The sequence below is a fragment of the Saccoglossus kowalevskii genome, chromosome 9 (assembly GCF_978046115.1).
Source record: "Saccoglossus kowalevskii chromosome 9, keSacKowa6.1, whole genome shotgun sequence".
NCBI lineage: Eukaryota > Metazoa > Hemichordata > Enteropneusta > Harrimaniidae > Saccoglossus > Saccoglossus kowalevskii.
In genome coordinates, this window is record NC_140649.1 from 38,400,491 (window position 1) to 38,423,466 (window position 22,976).

At 34.8% G+C, this 22,976-nt stretch overlaps 1 protein-coding gene across 1 annotated transcript in view; it reads right to left on the bottom strand.

Annotated features, from left to right (window-relative positions):
* The window catches only part of LOC100376805 (KICSTOR complex protein SZT2-like), a 140,314-nt gene that overhangs the window by 105,860 nt on the left and 11,478 nt on the right, over nt 1–22,976 (bottom strand). The window contains exons 6-14 of the mRNA XM_085503501.1: nt 16,375–16,474; nt 15,090–15,284; nt 14,276–14,496; nt 10,729–10,828; nt 10,466–10,541; nt 8,016–8,173; nt 4,643–4,739; nt 4,306–4,443; nt 114–272 (exon numbers count right to left, since the gene is read on the bottom strand). Coding sequence (XP_085359627.1) covers nt 114–272; nt 4,306–4,443; nt 4,643–4,739; nt 8,016–8,173; nt 10,466–10,541; nt 10,729–10,828; nt 14,276–14,496; nt 15,090–15,284; nt 16,375–16,474 — 1,244 coding nt within the window. The remainder of the gene's footprint in view (nt 1–113; nt 273–4,305; nt 4,444–4,642; nt 4,740–8,015; nt 8,174–10,465; nt 10,542–10,728; nt 10,829–14,275; nt 14,497–15,089; nt 15,285–16,374; nt 16,475–22,976) is intronic.

Here is a 22,976-nt window from a genome sequence, read left to right on the forward strand (position 1 = left end):
TATGCAAATTAGCCGCCACTCTGAGACATTTTTCTGGGGAGAACACTGAAATAATTCCCCAACTGTGATCCTCCATTACCATTAACGTGTCACACACATAATGTTTTACATACTTGATACTACCATGTTGTTCTACGAGTACCGGTGCACCAGCATTAGGGGGGCGATAGAACAGCGGAACACCTTTCTTGATACCATCAGGAATTGTATAGTAATCTGAATTGGCAGCAAATGACATCAAATGTACCAACATCTGATCTGTTTGACTCAAACTAGAAAAGTAGATAAAACATAAACAAATTTGAAGTCTAATATATTCATATACGAAAGTTTATTTACAGTAGTTTCCACCAAACCTCGAACGTTGACTTTGTATAAAATGTTAACACACTACTAAAGTTGTTTTGTAACATTGCGAGTAAATGTTTACAAGTTGCTCAAGATATTATCAAAGTTGCGGTAAAATCAAAGAGTTGTTTATATTATAAACCAGACAGCGGTCTTCACTGTCGCCACACCAAATAAAAAAAGAGACGACTAGAACACGTGGCTGGTAAGTGCTAAAAGACGTATTTTGTTTCGCCAGTATCAATCTAAAAATATGGCAGAATACCTGTTTAAAGTGGAGTTTATTTACTACTCCGAAGCTAGAAGAGTACCTGTATTTATTAGAGAAGACGATTTCCATCAAATGAGTTACGAAGATTTTACGAACAGGTTGACCCGTGACACGACTTTTCTACGTCGAATGACAGAACTAAGATTACAGAATGTAGACGAAGACAGTCAGCGCATGGACTTGCCTCCAAACGTTCGCTTCAGACAATTAGTACTAGAGAACATACGTTTAAATACAACCGGTTCTACAGTGAAAGCAAAGATTTTTATTCTCGATGGATCACCACCTATGCTTGAGAAAAAAAACACTGCTGAGACGTTTGTATCGACAACGAGCGGTGATACTAGAACCCGGACCAAATTAGTTACACTGATGTTTCTGTGGAGGAAAAAAAGACCAGTGCTGACACCAGTATTAAAATTAAACCTGAAGATTCGCCAACGATTGAAACTCGACGCGACATTCTACAGGAAAAAATAGAACATCTCGCTGATCTGAAATCTATTCCCGCGCCATTAGCTGTTTTGGGGCTTCCCGGTCTGCGACCGATCTCCGCTACGTGCAGATTATGTCACCACCCCGGCCATAAAGAAAGTGGAAATAAGGGTAAACGTGAATGCTGCTACGAGAAATGCCCCGGTTACATGTATTGTGGTAAACTGGATAGACACAGAGAACACGCAGAACTTGTGAAAGAGGTCAGTTTAAACATTTTTATTATATATTGACATCGGACACATTTCTGGTCTTCAATTATGCATATGCTTTACATACTGGTACCAACATAACTGTCTGAATATTTGAGTATATTAATTGTTCAAATTAGTCGTATTTTGATGTTGTTTTATAAGACCAGTTTGCAATCATCACGGTTTCATATTTTTCTTTCAACAGAAAGTAAAGGACATAAAATATCAAAGACACAGAAGCTGAATTATATAACATTAAAATATTCATCGACAAAAATCAAACACAGTTCGCACGGGTTGTAAAGCCAAGACTGAAAAAAATATATCCTGAGAAATACATTGGCCCTCGTGGACAGGGTAAATTACTGACGGATATTCGATTGTTGAAAATTGCTTTGGATAGTAAGATTCTGAGGCAAAATATGAAAGATGCTGTGCAGTTTTCTAAACTTATGCAGGCAGCAAAATTGAAAACTAGCATTTATAGAAATACTCATGAAGACGACTCTTCCAGCAGGGACGAAATGGAGGTTTTTCGCAAAGTTAGGAAAACATCCCCCGAACCTGAAACTCCGGCACAAAGTTCAGCTGAACCTAACACCGCGCATGATAATATAAACACAGGTCCTGTTAATCAATACATGACCCAACCTTTTCAACCCATGATGATGGCTCCTCACCCATGGTCGATGTATACAGGTGGTTTTAATGTAAATTCTCCGTGGGCAGTACCATTCCATCCGCTACAAATCCCAGCTGCACCGAACCCGCAGAATTACTTGAAATGTGCAAGTAACTACTACTACTGCAACTCTACCCACTCAAGAATCTACCATTTTGCAGCCTGACATACCAGAATTCCCGCCACAGCCAGTACAGACAACTGTATTACAAGTTCCAAGTACACAACAAACAGAAAACATTAATAACTTTGATCCAAATGCTTGTTTGTTAAATCTCGCAGCAACCGAGGCAGCTCTGTCCGCCGAACCAGAACAAAAGAACTGATTTTAAAACACAAATCGGTAGTCCAGGTCAGAACAAAATCCGTCTATTTTTCCAAGAAATATATGTATCATTATTAGCAAAAGGGCAATATTTAATTTGGTTTTGTTTTCAAATTTGACAACAATTTTTGTTTCTGAAATATCAGTAGACCATCATGTCTGGGTTTGGTCTGAATTAAAATTGAAAAAAAGTACATAAAACTTAGAATGGGAAAAAATTGTTAGGTGGTGAAAGTAAAATTATGATGTTTTGTTTTCACATTTTCACAAAAGTTAACCGGATGTAATTTTTACCCTATTTGAGTTATTAAATAATATCAACAAATTACGTTTTATATGCATTTCAGATTCACGTCTTATTTATATATAACCACACTTTGCAGCAAATTGACGACAGGCACCAGGACCAATTTTCCTAATTGCCTCGGCAACAGCAAGTTCAGTAGATCGATAAGAATACTCAACATCTCCTCTCAGGCAATTTTTTATATAGCGGAAGCAGAATTCACAAACATTAAACTGTGGACCGTATGGAGGCTGAAAAATGAGTTCAACTTCCTGTCTACGTAGTAAATCTCTTAGTGCTGGCTCTACAAAATGTTCGTGGTGAAACCCACAAATGTCGAGAACAACGCAATCTCCATCTGATAAAATGGGGTTTCCAAATACATCGACGATTCTTGTCATCAAAAAAATCCAACATTTCTAAACTGTTGGAAGGCCCAGTAATAATATCAGCATGGCCAATACCCGACGCACTCGTTAGTAAGTTGATAGTATAGTTGGCATTACTGGCATGTCTTTGAACTTGGACTGCAGGTTGCCCTCTTTCAGCGTGCCCGTAGATACGGTTCCCAGTTGTACGGATTACTGACGATTCGTCAAACCAGTGCAGTTGTCTAACATCGTAATTTGTAATAGCTTCCATAAAGTCAAGCGTCCACTCCTGGTTTCTCTCTGTTGTGGACTCTGCAGCAACACTGGTAATTTTTTTTTGTGTCATATCTAATTGCTGCATTATACCACGATGTATGGTCGTAATGCTGGGAACATTCTTCCCTGTGAAGACTCGATCGGCCACCAGTTTGTTTTGAATCTCTTTCAAATAAATACTAGGCTGAGATTTGTTTGTACTCGATGTGCTGTAATACATTATGAGAGAGTTTCGAACATTCCGTTGGACCACCAGTTTCTTGATCAAAATTTGCAGTGGATGTAAATTTCTGACATATGGAGTAGGCTGTGGATTTAGATACACCAACAATTCTTGAGATATCTCCGTAAGAACGTCCACTCAAAAACATTTCCACTATTTTATCACGTACTGCATGAGGCGTTGCAATACCGGGTCGACTTCGAAACTTGGTCAAATCGCGGTCTTTGCGTTGATTGGTTATTGTTATATTTGTTGACAGCATGTCATTCACTCACGTCTGATTCCCAATATAAACAACTCAGCATTCAGTTTTAGAGTATCCCGAGTAAAATCGCGATCTTTGCGTTGATTGGTTATTGTTATATTTGTTGACAGCATGTCATTCACTCATGTCTGGTTCCCAATATAAACAGCTCTTTGATTTTACCGCAACTTTGATAATATCTTGAGCAACTTGTAAACATTTACTCGCAATGTTACAAAACAACTTTAGTAGTGTGTTAACATTTTATACAAAGTCAACGTTCGAGGTTTGGTGGAAACTACTGTAAAGTATTGTGCACAATCACACTTTCATGTGTAGCTGTATTGAATATTTTTCCAACCCAAGAGTATATTCTGCCTAACTTTACACTTGCGCAGGAGCACATTCTGCCTAACTTTGCAACTTGTATAAGAAAACATTCTGCCTAATTTAACAACTGGTATAGGAGCACATAAAGAGAATTGCAGTCTGCACACCTTACAACTCAATAGACTACAGTTAGCTTATAACTGCATGCTATATTTAGATCATAAGTATAAAAATAAAATAAAAATCATTTTGAAATGTACCTTTGTAATGTATTCCAGAATTTCTTTACAACAAGAGTTCTATATACACTTTTGAATGGCGATTTCATGGTACACGTCATATCATGTAGAAATTCATAGCAACCTTCGATGGTAACTTCAATATGTGTATTGCGTGTCCTTGGAAGAATTAAACAGACAAGACAGTGATAATTATTATTGCCTTCTAGCAGTTATGTTATGGAGATGAACAAATAGTTCACTTCTACTTTAAAATGTATTGGCACCTAATGATACATACATTGTTTACACAAAATTTAAACGTAAGTTGTATTGATCACAGATCATTTGAAAAGAAGATCTCCATCCATCAACTTACTTGCTAGCAGAGCATGGCCATGGTGACACAGCTAAATACTCAATACGAACATTGTGTCTCCAAGGTAACGCCAATTTCACTTCCAACTGGCTTCCACCTGCAATCAATAAATAGTTTGTTAACAATAATAAACATTCCTTCACCAGGTTTGTGTGCAAAATATCTGCATTATGTGTATTCATTTTAATCCATCAAGACAACTAAACATGTTAACAATAATAAACATTCCTTCACCAGGTTTGTGTGCAAAATATCTGCATTATGTGTATTCATATTAATCCATCAAGACAACTGAACATGTTAACAATAATAAACATTCCTTCACCAGGTTTGTGTGCAAAATATCTGCATTATGTGTATTCATTTTAATCCATCAAGACAACTGAACATGTTAACAATAATAAACATTCCTTCACCAGGTTTGTGTGCAAAATATCTGCATTATGTGTATTCATATTAATCCATCAAGACAACTGAACATGTTAACAATAATAAACATTCCTTCACCAGGTTTGTGTGCAAAATATCTGCATTATGTGTATTCATTTTAATCCATCAAGACAACTGAACATGTTAACAATAATAAACATTCCTTCACCAGGTTTGTGTGCAAAATATCTGCATTATGTGCATTCATATTAATCCATCAAGACAACTGAACATGTTAACAATAATAAACATTCCTTCACCAGGTTTGTGTGCAAAATATCTGCATTATGTGTATTCATTTTAATCCATCAAGACAACTGAACATGTTAACAATAATAAACATTCCTTCACCAGGTTTGTGTGCAAAATATCTGCATTATGTGTATTCATATTAATCCATCAAGACAACTGAACATGTTAACAATAATAAACATTCCTTCACCAGGTTTGTGTGCAAAATATCTGCATTATGTGTATTCATTTTAATCCATCAAGACAACTGAACATGTTAACAATAATAAACATTCCTTCACCAGGTTTGTGTGCAAAATATCTGCATTATGTGTATTCATATTAATCCATCAAGACAACTGAACATGTTAACAATAATAAACATTCCTTCACCAGGTTTGTGTGCAAAATATCTGCATTATGTGTATTCATTTTAATCCATCAAGACAACTGAACATGTTAACAATAATAAACATTCCTTCACCAGGTTTGTGTGCAAAATATCTGCATTATGTGTATTCATTTTAATCCATCAAGACAACTGAACATGTTAACAATAATAAACATTCCTTCACCAGGTTTGTGTGCAAAATATCTGCATTATGTGTATTCATTTTAATCCATCAAGACAACTGAACATGTTAACAATAATAAACATTCCTTCACCAGGTTTGTGTGCAAAATATCTGCATTATGTGTATTCATTTTAATCCATCAAGACAACTGAACATGTTAACAATAATAAACATTCTTTCACCAGGTTTGTGTGCAAAATATCTGCATTATGTGTATTCATTTTAATCCATCAAGACAACTGAACATGTTAACAATAATAAACATTCCTTCACCAGGTTTGTGTGCAAAATATCTGCATTATGTGTATTCATTTTAATCCATCAAGACAACTGAACATGTTAACAATAATAAACATTCCTTCACCAGGTTTGTGTGCAAAATATCTGCATTATGTGTATTCATTTTAATCCATCAAGACAACTGAACATGTTAACAATAATAAACATTCCTTCACCAGGTTTGTGTGCAAAATATCTGCATTATGTGTATTCATTTTAATCCATCAAGACAACTGAACATGTTAACAATAATAAACATTCCTTCACCAGGTTTGTGTGCAAAATATCTGCATTATGTGTATTCATTTTAATCCATCAAGACAACTGAACATGTTAACAATAATAAACATTCCTTCACCAGGTTTGTGTGCAAAATATCTGCATTATGTGAATTCATTTTAATCCATCAAGACAACTGAACATGTTAACAATAATAAACATTCCTTCACCAGGTTTGTGTGCAAAATATCTGCATTATGTGTATTCATTTTAATCCATCAAGACAACTGAACATGTTACAGAGAACTTGGATAAAACATTTCAGATTAAGAAAGTTAACCAAACATCAAGGTAGCTAAATACACAGCGTAATTATTACAACCTTGCCTATTGAGAATCTAGATTAAATAACAAATGTATGAATGGATACAAACTAATGATGCATGATCATTTCTTTGCATGGCAAATGTGAGTATATAAGTCCTAAAACAATGTACGGGTAATAATATATCTAAATTAAATTTTGCATGTAGCATTCTGGCTAAAATTTAGATGGAAACAAAAACAATGAAGAACAATGAATTACATAAACAAGCAGCTTCTCGAATGAGATAGCCCTCCTGTTAGCACTGCACATTTTCATTTAAGAACTGATAATATCATTGGAAAAGGAACAAATCTGAGAAAGGTCTATGTGAGGTACCTATATGTAAAGTATCAAAGCAATCGGAAGTCGAAAATATCACTTTTTACCAAAAATGACAAAAATATTCATTAAAATTAGAGAATCAAAGATATCATCTCGAAATGAACTAAATCTGAGAGAGGTCTACCTGTAGTACATATATGTGTAATATCGAAGCAATCAGACTTGCGGTTTTTAACAAGAAGTCGAAAATATCACAATTAGAGAATTGAAAATATCATCATGAAATGAACAAGGTCTGTCCAAGGTACATGTACACCAGGTATCAAAGCAATAAGAATTGTAGTTTACATGAAGAAGTCGAAAAAGTAAAAAGTTGACACGGATGATGACGATGACAAACGACACAGAACAACGATGGACAATCACTCATATGATAAGCTCCGCTCGACAAATTCGACATTGGAGCTAAAAATGAATTAATATTCATGTTCCTTAAATAAAATAACATGAATTGTATAAAAGTTCCCAAATATTATAGTGCAGCAATAAGCAATCTTATCTTATTATAATTACTACACCATCTAATTGCAGCACATATTACTAACATCTGATCATCAAGGAATGTTTTATTTCAGACAAAGTTTAATGAAATTTAACCAATATCTTGAAAAATATGCATAGAACATGAACCATAATTAAATTTGACTAAGATCCTAAACTTATATAATATTCAAGTTTTAATGAAATTGGATAGAAACTGTTTGAGTTATTGTAAGCAAACATTTTACTGACATTGATAACATTTCCAAATTTGAAGATGATCAGATAATAATTATTTTCTTCAACAAAAACAATGAGACATTTTACTCTCATTTATCTTGACCTTCATCTACAATGACATGGACAACTATCATGAAGGATCAGCATCTCAGCCCAATAGGAACTCAGAAATTTATTATTATGAGATGAACACATAAATTACATTACATACCTTTAGTAAGAGCAACTTCTTTGATCGTATATCCTTCTCTGAGACGAACAGACAAGACATTAAATATAGGGGTATGTAAATTATAGTCGTCATGTTTCTTTCGCATCAGTGGTATTGCACATATACCTTGTTTATCCAACACGAATGATGGTCGAATGCTATAAAATAAAGAGAAGTCAATAACATATCTGTACTTGGATAATTTGCTTTTGAGGACACAGATAGCAAAGAAGAAGAAATTCATTAATTTAAACAAAACAAAAAAATGATATGCACAGGAAACTATTTCGTCTTGACTTGGTACCAAATTCAAACAAAACAATGATATGCACAGGAAACTATTTCATCTTGACTTGGTACCAAATTCAGAGCAAAGAAGGAGAACAATTTTTAAAGAGATTGGATAACAATTTTTATAAGTTGTTATAATCATATAAAAACCTTTACGTCTGAGTCAACGACACTGAAGAAGGACATTTTCCTCAATATACCTTTTCCTTTATATGCTGTGACACAGACATAATAATATTTATTCACCATAGATTGTAAGTGTTACAGGGAAATCAATAAATAAATAACTAATTTAAAAGTAAATAAATACAAGTAAATTATGAATAATAATTGTAATTCAGTTTCAAAATCATATTTTATAACTGGGTGAGAAAAAAATGATGTAATATTACTAGAAGTTAAATAGCTGGTAGGGTCTTTAGATTTTGTGATTTTCTCAGCAAGTTCTTCTCCAATATTGGCGAAGAACTTGTTAAGACAATCACTTATTATTTGGGGATCATGCAGATATTCAGATTGATTGTTAGAATTAATAATTTCAAGAATTTTGTGTAATTTACCACTACTAGCAGCAACTCTTTCAGTTACTTCATTAATTATTACATGGTTTAGTCAAAGGTCGATAAAAGAAAGAAAAACAAGCCATGCATGGCACAGTCCCCGTTAGTTATCAAATTTAAGATATATAGTTTTGTTTATAGTAATATAGCTGGAATATAACCACGTCAGTAATATGATTTTTTAACATTAAGATGATTGACATTATTGTATCTGATCGTCAAACAAGTACTTGTCCATATTGAGAGATATTGTTCTGGAACAGCATTCAAAATCATCCATTTTGAATACTTGTATATATATAACTTGATGTATAACGAATATATAAAATTTGAATATAATCAGTCAAAGCATTTAAGAGATATGGCTCTAGAAGCCCAATCATTAAAAAAAAATGGCTGCCAGTCAGCCATTTTGAATCCAATCTGAAAAATAAAATGACGTGCATCAGGGACCTGTAATGTCTAATGCTTGATATTTGATGATTTTTTAGCCACCACATTCATTAAAACAAAATGGCCGCCAGTTAAGGTCTCATAATGTCTAATGTATATACCAAGTTTGAACAAAATCCATCTGTAAACAGCCAAGAAATGCTAGATTTTTAGGAATTTTTAGCAAAAAAATTGCCGCCATTCAGCTTTTTTTAATCTTATCTGAAAAACAAAATGATGTGCATCAAGGTCCTATAATGTCTAATGTATATACCAATTTTGAACAAAATCCATCTGTAAACAGCCGAAAAATGCTTGATTTTGATGATTTTTAGCATAAAAATGGCCGTCACTCAGCCATCTTGAATCAGATCGTGAAACAAATTGACTTGCATATGTATAATATTATGTATGTGTGAAGTTTGATTGTGATTGGTCCAGGCATTTCTAAGATACAGGCTCGGACGCACGCACGCACAGACACACAGAGGTCAAAACATAAGTCCCCGTTTTTGGACTGCGTCCGAACAGGGACTAATAATTTGTATACCATTATGTCTGGTCATTGTGCCACATTTGAACAAAATCGGCTCAAGCACACACATATGGACGGACAGATGGACAAACCAACATATGGACAGACAGATGGACAGACGGACAAACCAACATATGGACAGACTGATGGACGGACGGACAAACCAATATATGGACAGACAGATGGACAGACGGACAAACCAACATATGGACAGACAGATGGGCAGATAGAAATCCAACATATGGACATACTAATGGACAGACGGACAAACCAACATATGGACGAACAGATGGACAGACGAACAAACTAACATATGGACAGACAGATGGACAAACCAACATATGGACAGACTAATGGACAGATGGTCAAACCAACATATGGACGGACAGACAAACGAACATATGGACAGACTGATGGACAAACCAACATATGGACAGAATGATGGACAGACGGACAAACCAACATGGACAGACTGATGGACGGATGGACAAACCAACATATGGACAGAATGATGGACAGACGGACAAACCAACATATGAACAGACGGACAAACCAACATATGTCTCCATCGATGACCATTCATTTAGGAAAAAAAAACTTTGTTGTGACAAGAACACATTATCAATGCTTACCTTTCTGATGCCACAGTCATGTCAGCTGATGATATAATTTCATGTTGTCGACCTATAAATAATATACAATCATTTTAGTTCAAGTAACCTAAGGATATATCCCATGTAGTAGCATCAATACAGCGCCCTCAAGCAGTATCCTCATCAATATCAATGCTTTCAGTAAAGATTTAAATATAAAGATCTATAAAATTTACCATCTGAAGAAAGAGATAATTTACAACCATGGATAGGATTTAAATTTATTATTAAAATCACCTCACCTTTGATGTAATCAATCTTAACACCATCAAGACCTTTTTGAAAGTTCCATGAAAAAAGAGCTTTATGGTACAAATTCATTTCTAAAGAACTGTCATTCTCCTGTTAGCAAAGAAAATATTATCACAAGAACTGTCATTCTCCTGTTAGCAAAGAAAATATTATCACAAGAACTGTCATTCTCCTGTTAGCAAAGAAAATATTATCACAAGAACTGTCATTCTCCTGTTAGCAAAGAAAATATTATCACAAGAACTGTCATTCTCCTGTTAGCAAAGAAAATATTATCACAAGAACTGTCATTCTCCTGTTAGCAAAGAAAATATTATCACAAGAACTGTCATTCTCCTGTTAGCAAAGAAAATATTATCACAAGAACTGTCATTCTCCTGTTAGCAAAGAAAATATTATCACAAGAACTGTCATTCTCCTGTTAGCAAAGAAAATATTATCACAAGAACTGTCATTCTCCTGTTAGCAAAGAAAATATTATCACAAGAACTGTCATTCTCCTGTTAGCAAAGAAAATATTATCACAAGAACTGTCATTCTCCTGTTAGCAAAGAAAATATTATCACAAGAACTGTCATTCTCCTGTTAGCAAAGAAAATATTATCACAAGAACTGTCATTCTCCTGTTAGCAAAGAAAATATTATCACAAGAACTGTCATTCTCCTGTTAGCAAAGAAAATATTATCACAAGAACTGTCATTCTCCTGTTAGCAAAGAAAATATTATCACAAGAACTGTCATTCTCCTGTTAGTAAGAAAATATTATCACAAGAACTGTCATTCTCCTGTTAGCAAAGAAAATATTATCACAAGAACTGTCATTCTCCTGTTAGCAAAGAAAATATTATCACAAGAACTGTCATTCTCCTGTTAGCAAAGAAAATATTATCACAAGAACTGTCATTCTCCTGTTAGCAAAGAAAATATTATCACAAGAACTGTCATTCTCCTGTTAGCAAAGAAAATATTATCACAAGAACTGTCATTCTCCTGTTAGCAAAGACAATATTATCACAAGAACTGTCATTCTCCTGTTAGTAAGAAAATATTATCACAAGAACTGTCATTCTCCTGTTAGCAAAGATAATATTATCACAAGAACTGTCATTCTCCTGTTAGCAAAGAAAATATTATCACAAGAACTGTCATTCTCCTGTTAGTAAGAAAATATTATCACAAGAACTGTCATTCTCCTGTTAGCAAAGAAAATATTATCACAAGAACTGTCATTCTCCTGTTAGTAAGAAAATATTATCACAAGAACTGTCATTCTCCTGTTAGCAAAGAAAATATTATCACAAGAACTGTCATTCTCCTGTTAGCAAAGACAAATATTATCACAAGAACTGTCATTCTCCTGTTAGCAAAGAAAATATTATCACAAGAACTGTCATTCTCCTGTTAGCAAAGAAAATATTATCACAAGAACTGTCATTCTCCTGTTAGCAAAGAAAATATTATCACAAGAACTGTCATTCTCCTGTTAGCAAAGAAAATATTATCACAAGAACTGTCATTCTCCTGTTAGCAAAGAAAATATTATCACAAGAACTGTCATTCTCCTGTTAGCAAAGAAAATATTATCACAAGAACTGTCATTCTCCTGTTAGCAAAGAAAATATTATCACAAGAACTGTCATTCTCCTGTTAGCAAAGAAAATATTATCACAAGAACTGTCATTCTCCTGTTAGCAAAGAAAATATCACAAGAACTGTCATTCTCCTGTTAGCAAAGAAAATATTATCACAAGAACTGTCATTCTCCTGTTAGCAAAGAAAATATTATCACAAGAACTGTCATTCTCCTGTTAGCAAAGAAAATATTATCACAAGAACTGTCATTCTCCTGTTAGCAAAGAAAATATTATCACAAGAACTGTCATTCTCCTGTTAGCAAAGAAAATATTATCACAAGAACTGTCATTCTCCTGTTAGTAAGAAAATATTATCACAAGAACTGTCATTCTCCTGTTAGCAAAGAAAATATTATCACAAGAACTGTCATTCTCCTGTTAGCAAAGAAAATATTATCACAAGAACTGTCATTCTCCTGTTAGCAAAGAAAATATTATCACAAGAACTGTCATTCTCCTGTTAGCAAAGAAAATATTATCACAAGAACTGTCATTCTCCTGTTAGCAAAGAAAATATTATCACAAGAACTGTCATTCTCCTGTTAGCAAAGAAAATATTATCACAAGAACTGTCATTCTCCTGTTAGCAAAGAAAATATTATCACAAGAACTGTCATTCTCCTGTTAGTAAGAAAATATTATCACAAGAACTGTCATTCTCCTGTTAGCAAAGAAAATATTATCACAAGAACTGTCATTCTCCTGTTAGCAAAGAAAATATTATCACAAGAACTGTCATTCTCCTGTTAGTAAGAAAATATTATCACAAGAACTGTCATTCTCCTGTTAGCAAAGAAAATATTATCACAAGAACTGTCATTCTCCTGTTAGTAAGAAAATATTATCACAAGAACTGTCATTCTCCTGTTAGCAAAGAAAATATTATCACAAGAACTGTCATTCTCCTGTTAGCAAAGAAAAATATTATCACAAGAACTGTCATTCTCCTGTTAGCAAAGAAAATATTATCACAAGAACTGTCATTCTCCTGTTAGCAAAGAAAATATTATCACAAGAACTGTCATTCTCCTGTTAGCAAAGAAAATATTATCACAAGAACTGTCATTCTCCTGTTAGCAAAGAAAATATTATCACAAGAACTGTCATTCTCCTGTTAGCAAAGAAAATATTATCACAAGAACTGTCATTCTCCTGTTAGCAAAGAAAATATTATCACAAGAACTGTCATTCTCCTGTTAGCAAAGAAAATATTATCACAAGAACTGTCATTCTCCTGTTAGCAAAGAAAATATTATCACAAGAACTGTCATTCTCCTGTTAGCAAAGAAAATATTATCACAAGAACTGTCATTCTCCTGTTAGCAAAGAAAATATTATCACAAGAACTGTCATTCTCCTGTTAGCAAAGAAAATATTATCACAAGAACTGTCATTCTCCTGTTAGCAAAGAAAATATTATCACAAGAACTGTCATTCTCCTGTTAGCAAAGAAAATATTATCACAAGAACTGTCATTCTCCTGTTAGCAAAGAAAATATTATCACAAGAACTGTCATTCTCCTGTTAGCAAAGAAAATATTATCACAAGAACTGTCATTCTCCTGTTAGCAAAGAAAATATTATCACAAGAATAATTTTATCCTTTGAGCATCATTGTCAATTTTTGTACCATCTAGAAAATGATTTTGTACAGACTGACAAACCAATATCTGAAACTGTTTGTATGGCCCAAAATTTAGCAACAAGTTTACATAATGTGAAAATATTTGCACTGAATTTTTGTGAAAAAAAAATATCTGGCACACAAAGAGTAAATGATGATTATGAAATGAAATGAAATGTGTAATGTTGAACAATGAAATTATTTTCTAAGTTATTCAATTTGCTTATTCGGCCCTGGCTTTCACTAGTTTAATCTGGTACAAACAGGATTATACATACCAGATCAGGACACCTTGCCAGATAGGCACCAAATGTGGCAGTGGCTATTGTTTGTAGAATTTCTGTATGAGGCACAGCACCAAAACAACTATGTGGATGATAACCACGTCCAACATGGATGAAAGAACACGCTATAGTGCTCTGTCTGAGCTGAGACAATAAACTGTCTTGAAGTAACATGTCAGGCAGTCCTGTAACACCATCAGTGATCACTATGATGCCTGCAATTTAACAACATTATTCTAATTACAGATTTTATTCCTTCAAAATATTTAGGGTTGACCATTAGAGCTCTCAAACAAAAGGGTAGATACATTTCGGGTAATTTAAACCAAAACAAGCTGCCTATCAGCTGAGATAGCCCCGCTGTCAGCAATGCACATTTCAATTAGATGGAAATATCATACAAAAATGAACAATTTTAAGAGAGCTTCACCTGAGATACCAATATGTGTAATATCAAAGCAATCAGACTTGCTGTTTTCAAACAGAAGTCAAAAATATTCATCAAGATTAGAGAATTAAAGATATCATCACGAAATGAAGAAATCTAAAAGAGGTCTACCCAAGGTATATATACACCAAGTAACAAAGCGATCAGACTTGTAGTTTTCAAGAAGAAGTCAAAAAAAGTAAAAAGTTGATACTGGTGATTTACCCAGAATGCACAACTATGGGCACGGTTACCATAGTAACATTCCTCATGTTGATTCATCAACACAAACTACATTTACAATTTCAAAATTTTTCATGGCTTGAAAATGTAATTTGCAATGATATTTAGTACGGCTTGTTGTAATCCATGGTTGCTTACCTGCACTGGTATTTTCAGGAAGTAACTGTAATCCCAGCATGCCATATCGTATGATATTAACCAATCCTATCTCTGGTGAAATCATCAAATCTAATTTTTCTCTAATACTTGGTTTTTCAATGATGTCATCAAACATTCCACCAGTCAGTTGCTGTCCACATTCATTTATTTGGGAAGACTGTGCTTCTACAGAAGCTGAATAAAGGAAAACATACAGTGAGAAAACTAATCAATACATTCCGTAAACCGCTAAATTTTTGCTGTTTTGAGTTGATTTTATGGCATTTGTAAAGACAACAAGCAGCCTGTTGGCTGAGATAGCTCCGCTGTTAGCAATGCACATAGCAATTAAAAAACAGAAGATATCATTAGAAAATGAACAAATCTGAGAGAGGTCCACATGAAGTACCTATATGTATAATATATCAAAGCAATTGGACTTGCAGTTTTCAACAAGAAGTCGAAAATATCACTTTTTACCAAAAATTACAAAAATATTCATCAAAATTAGAGAATTAAAGATATCATCATGAAATGAACAAATCTGAGTGAGGTCCACATGTGGTACCTATATATGTAATATCAATGCAATTAAAGTTGCGGTTTTCAACAAGAAAGTCGAAAATATCACTTTTTACCAAAAATGACAAAAATATTCACCAAAATTAGAGAATTAAAGATATCATTACAAAATGAACAAATCTGAGAGAGGTCCACATGTAGTACCTATATATGTAATATCAAAGCAATTGTACTTGCGGTTTTTAACAAGAAGTTGAAAATATCACTTTTTACCAAAAATTACAAAAATATTCACCAAAATTAGAGAATTGAAGATATCATCATGAAATGAACAAATCTGAGAGAGGTCTACCCAAGGTACATATACACCAAGTATCAAAGCATTCAGGCTTGTAGTTTTCAAGAAGAAGTCGAAAAAGTAAAACATTGACACGGACGACGACGGACAATCACTCATACGAAAAGCTCCGCTCGACAAAGTCGACAGCAGAGCTAAAAATTGCAGCCAATAGTTGTCAAAACCTTCTGTTGTGTAGAGAACATTGCAAGATGAACAGGCTCAGAACTGATATACAAACCATCTATGTCAAAATGGCCATGAAACTATATTATTAACCATTTCAATACAAGCGTCAACTTTTGTCACATGATCAATTATGATCAAGACCTGCAGGCAATAACATTTATATGTTCACTGAGCTGAAAATTAACAAAGAAATTGAATTCAGTCATGTGACTAATGTATTACATGACACTATCATACCTTGATATATACAATTTTCAAATAGATCCAACTGTGACTGTATGTCCTGTAATAATGATTTCACGTTGTCTTGGGTTACTGAGTATCCTTGGACTAGCACCTTATTGAACAAAACAACAAAATTTTATTATTTTCATTAAAAGCAAATAACTGTGTTATCACACATTCCTCCATACTGTATCGATATCAGTGCATGCAAAATACTGGCTAAAATTGAGTGGAAACAATTCTGACCAAAATTAGTAAGAACAAACTTAAGTACATGTATATCTTAGCACAATTTGCATATTTTGCATAAATGATGTATACAATATGAAAATATCAAGCTGCTCCATCCAAATACTAGTTACACTATTATCTAGTAACCTCGCATAACTTAATTATATTTAAGATTGTTTTATTCCAGCTAGATATTGCAACTGATGATAGAAGAGACTTACCTGCTGTGTATGTGTCACTATGATTGGTGTATATGCTATTATTGTGATGATAGAAGAGACTTACCTGCTGTGCATGTGCCACTATGATTGGTGTATATGCTATTATTGTGATGATAGAAGAGACTTACCTGCTGTGTATGTGCCACTATGATTGGTGTATATGCTATTATTGTGATGATAGAAGAGACTTACCTGCTGTGTATGTGTCACTATGATTGGTGTATATGCTATTATTGTGATGATAGAAGAGACTTACCTGCTGTGTATGTGCCACTATGATTGGTGTATATGCTATTATTGTGATGATAGAAGAGACTTACCTGCTGTGCATGTGCCACTATGATTGGTGTATATGCTATTATTGTGATGATAGAAGAGACTTACCTGCTGTGTATGTGCCACTATGATTGGTGTATATGCTATTATTGTGATGATAGAAGAGACTTACCTGCTGTGCATGTGCCACTATGATTGGCGTATATGCTATTATTGTGATGATAGAAGAGACTTACCTGCTGTGTATGTGCCACTATGATTGGTGTATATGCTATTATTGTGATGATAGAAGAGACTTACCTGCTGTGTATGTGCCACTATGATTGGTGTATATGCTATTATTGTGATGATAGAAGAGACTTACCTGCTGTGTATGTGCCACTATGATTGGTGTATATGCTATTATTGTGATGATAGAAGAGACTTACCTGCTGTGTATGTGCCACTATGATTGGTGTATATGCTATTATTGTGATGATAGAAGAGACTTACCTGCTGTGCATGTGCCGCTATGATTGGTGTATATGCTATTATTGTGATGATAGAAGAGACTTACCTGCTGTGTATGTGCCACTATGATTGGTGTATATGCTATTATTGTGATGATAGAAGAGACTTACCTGCTGTGCATGTGCCACTATGATTGGTGTATATGCTATTATTGTGATGATAGAAGAGACTTACCTGCTGTGTATGTGTCACTATGATTGGTGTATATGCTATTATTGTGATGATAGAAGAGACTTACCTGCTGTGTATGTGCCACTATGATTGGTGTATATGCTATTATTGTGATGATAGAAGAGACTTACCTGCTGTGCATGTGTCACTATGATTGGTGTATATGCTATTATTGTGATGATAGAAGAGACTTACCTGCTGTGCATGTGTCACTATGATTGGTGTATATGCTATTATTGTGATGATAGAAGAGACTTACCTGCTGTGTATGTGCCACTATGATTGGTGTATATGCTATTATTGTGATGATAGAAGAGACTTACCTGCTGTGTATGTGCCGCTATGATTGGTGTATATGCTATTATTGTGATGATAGAAGAGACTTACCTGCTGTGTATGTGTCACTATGATTGGTGTATATGCTATTATTGTGATGATAGAAGAGACTTACCTGCTGTGTATGTGCCACTATGATTGGTGTATATGCTATTATTGTGATGATAGAAGAGACTTACCTGCTGTGTATGTGCCACTATGATTGGTGTATATGCTATTATTGTGATGATAGAAGAGACTTACCTGCTGTGCATGTGTCACTATGATTGGTGTATATGCTATTATTGTGATGATAGAAGAGACTTACCTGCTGTGCATGTGTCACTATGATTGGTGTATATGCTATTATTGTGATGATAGAAGAGACTTACCTGCTGTGCATGTGTCACTATGATTGGTGTATATGCTATTATTGTGATGATAGAAGAGACTTACCTGCTGTGTATGTGCCACTATGATTGGTGTATATGCTATTATTGTGATGATAGAAGAGACTTACCTGCTGTGTATGTGCCACTATGATTGGTGTATATGCTATTATTGTGATGATAGAAGAGACTTACCTGCTGTGTATGTGCCACTATGATTGGTGTATATGCTATTATTGTGATGATAGAAGAGACTTACCTGCTGTGTATGTGCCACTATGATTGGTGTATATGCTATTATTGTGATGATAGAAGAGACTTACCTGCTGTGTATGTGCCGCTATGATTGGTGTATATGCTATTATTGTGATGATAGAAGAGACTTACCTGCTGTGTATGTGCCACTATGATTGGTGTATATGCTATTATTGTGATGATAGAAGAGACTTACCTGCTGTGTATGTGCCACTATGATTGGTGTATATGCTATTATTGTGATGATAGAAGAGACTTACCTGCTGTGCATGTGCCACTATGATTGGTGTATATGCTATTATTGTGACGATAGAAGAGACTTACCTGCTGTGTATGTGCCACTATGATTGGTGTATATGCTATTATTGTGATGATAGAAGAGACTTACCTGCTGTGTATGTGTCACTATGATTGGTGTATATGCTATTATTGTGATGATAGAAGAGACTTACCTGCTGTGCATGTGTCACTATGATTGGTGTATATGCTATTATTGTGATGATAGAAGAGACTTACCTGCTGTGTATGTGCCACTATGATTGGTGTATATGCTATTATTGTGATGATAGAAGGGACTTACCTGCTGTGTATGTGCCACTATGATTGGTGTATATGCTATTATTGTGACGATAGAAGAGACTTACCTGCTGTGCATGTGTCACTATGATTGGCGTATATGCTATTATTGTGATGATAGAAGAGACTTACCTGCTGTGCATGTGCCACTATGATTGGTGTATATGCTATTATTGTGATGATAGAAGAGACTTACCTGCTGTGTATGTGCCACTATGATTGGTGTATATGCTATTATTGTGACGATAGAAGAGACTTACCTGCTGTGCATGTGTCACTATGATTGGCGTATATGCTATTATTGTGATGATAGAAGAGACTTACCTGCTGTGCATGTGCCACTATGATTGGTGTATATGCTATTATTGTGATGATAGAAGAGACTTACCTGCTGTGTATGTGCCACTATGATTGGTGTATATGCTATTATTGTGATGATAGAAGAGACTTACCTGCTGTGCATGTGCCGCTATGATTGGTGTATATGCTATTATTGTGACGATAGAAGAGACTTACCTGCTGTGCATGTGTCACTATGATTGGTGTATATGCTATTATTGTGATGATAGAAGAGACTTACCTGCTGTGTATGTGTCACTATGATTGGTGTATATGCTATTATTGTGATGATAGAAGAGACTTACCTGCTGTGTATGTGCCACTATGATTGGTGTATATATGCTATTATTGTGATGATAGAAGAGACTTACCTGCTGTGCATGTGCTGCTATGATTGGTGTATATGCTATTATTGTGATGATAGAAGAGACTTACCTGCTGTGCATGTGCCACTATGATTGGTGTATATGCTATTATTGTGACGATAGAAGAGACTTACCTGCTGTGCATGTGTCACTATGATTGGTGTATATGCTATTATTGTGATGATAGAAGAGACTTACCTGCTGTGTATGTGTCACTATGATTGGTGTATATGCTATTATTGTGATGATAGAAGAGACTTACCTGCTGTGCATGTGCCACTATGATTGGCGTATATGCTATTATTGTGATGATAGAAGAGACTTACCTGCTGTGTATGTGCCACTATGATTGGTGTATATGCTATTATTGTGATGATAGAAGAGACTTACCTGCTGTGTATGTGTCACTATGATTGGTGTATATGCTATTATTGTGATGATAGAAGAGACTTACCTGCTGTGTATGTGCCACTATGATTGGTGTATATGCTATTATTGTGATGATAGAAGAGACTTACCTGCTGTGCATGTGTCACTATGATTGGTGTATATGCTATTATTGTGATGATAGAAGAGACTTACCTGCTGTGTATGTGCCACTATGATTGGTGTATATGCTATTATTGTGATGATAGAAGAGACTTACCTGCTGTGTATGTGTCACTATGATTGGTGTATATGCTATTATTGTGATGATAGAAGAGACTTACCTGCTGTGTATGTGCCACTATGATTGGTGTATATGCTATTATTGTGATGATAGAAGAGACTTACCTGCTGTGTATGTGTCACTATGATTGGTGTATATGCTATTATTGTGATGATAGAAGAGACTTACCTGCTGTGTATGTGCCACTATGATTGGTGTATATGCTATTATTGTGATGATAGAAGAGACTTACCTGCTGTGTATGTGCCACTATGATTGGTGTATATGCTATTATTGTGATGATAGAAGAGACTTACCTGCTGTGTATGTGTCACTATGATTGGTGTATATGCTATTATTGTGATGATAGAAGAGACTTACCTGCTGTGCATGTGCCACTATGATTGGTGTATATGCTATTATTGTGATGATAGAAGAGACTTACCTGCTGTGTATGTGTCACTATGATTGGTGTATATGCTATTATTGTGATGATAGAAGAGACTTACCTGCTGTGTATGTGTCACTATGATTGGTGTATATGCTATTATTGTGATGATAGAAGAGACTTACCTGCTGTGCATGTGCCACTATGATTGGTGTATATGCTATTATTGTGATGATAGAAGAGACTTACCTGCTGTGCATGTGTCACTATGATTGGTGTATATGCTATTATTGTGATGATAGAAGAGACTTACCTGCTGTGTATGTGCCACTATGATTGGTGTATATGCTATTATTGTGATGATAGAAGAGACTTACCTGCTGTGCATGTGTCACTATGATTGGTGTATATGCTATTATTGTGATGATAGAAGAGACTTACCTGCTGTGTATGTGCCACTATGATTGGTGTATATGCTATTATTGTGATGATAGAAGAGACTTACCTGCTGTGCATGTGTCACTATGATTGGTGTATATGCTATTATTGTGATGATAGAAGAGACTTACCTGCTGTGCATGTGTCACTATGATTGGTGTATATGCTATTATTGTGATGATAGAAGAGACTTACCTGCTGTGTATGTGCCACTATGATTGGTGTATATGCTATTATTGTGATGATAGAAGAGACTTACCTGCTGTGCATGTGTCACTATGATTGGTGTATATGCTATTATTGTGATGATAGAAGAGACTTACCTGCTGTGCATGTGTCACTATGATTGGTGTATATGCTATTATTGTGATGATAGAAGAGACTTACCTGCTGTGTATGTGCCACTATGATTGGTGTATATGCTATTATTGTGATGATAGAAGAGACTTACCTGCTGTGTATGTGCCACTATGATTGGTGTATATGCTATTATTGTGATGATAGAAGAGACTTACCTGCTGTGTATGTGTCACTATGATTGGTGTATATGCTATTATTGTGATGATAAAAGAGACTTACCTGCTGTGCATGTGCCACTATGATTGGTGTATATGCTATTATTGTGATGATAGAAGAGACTTACCTGCTGTGCATGTGCCACTATGATTGGTGTATATGCTATTATTGTGATGATAGAAGAGACTTACCTGCTGTGCATGTGTCACTATGATTGGTGTATATGCTATTATTGTGATGATAGAAGAGACTTACCTGCTGTGCATGTGCCACTATGATTGGTGTATATGCTATTATTGTGATGATAGAAGAGACTTACCTGCTGTGTATGTGTCACTATGATTGGTGTATATGCTATTATTGTGATGATAGAAGAGACTTACCTGCTGTGTATGTGCCACTATGATTGGTGTATATGCTATTATTGTGATGATAGAAGAGACTTACCTGCTGTGTATGTGCCACTATGATTGGTGTATATGCTATTATTGTGATGATAGAAGAGACTTACCTGCTGTGTATGTGCCACTATGATTGGCGTATATGCTATTATTGTGATGATAGAAGAGACTTACCTGCTGTGTATGTGTCACTATGATTGGTGTATATGCTATTATTGTGATGATAGAAGAGACTTACCTGCTGTGTATGTGCCACTATGATTGGTGTATATGCTATTATTGTGATGATAGAAGAGACTTACCTGCTGTGTATGTGCCACTATGATTGGTGTATATGCTATTATTGTGATGATAGAAGAGACTTACCTGCTGTGTATGTGCCACTATGATTGGTGTATATGCTATTATTGTGATGATAGAAGAGACTTACCTGCTGTGTATGTGCCACTATGATTGGTGTATATGCTATTATTGTGATGATAGAAGAGACATACCTGCTGTGTATGTGCCACTATGATTGGTGTATATGCTATTATTGTGATGATAGAAGAGACTTACCTGCTGTGTATGTGCC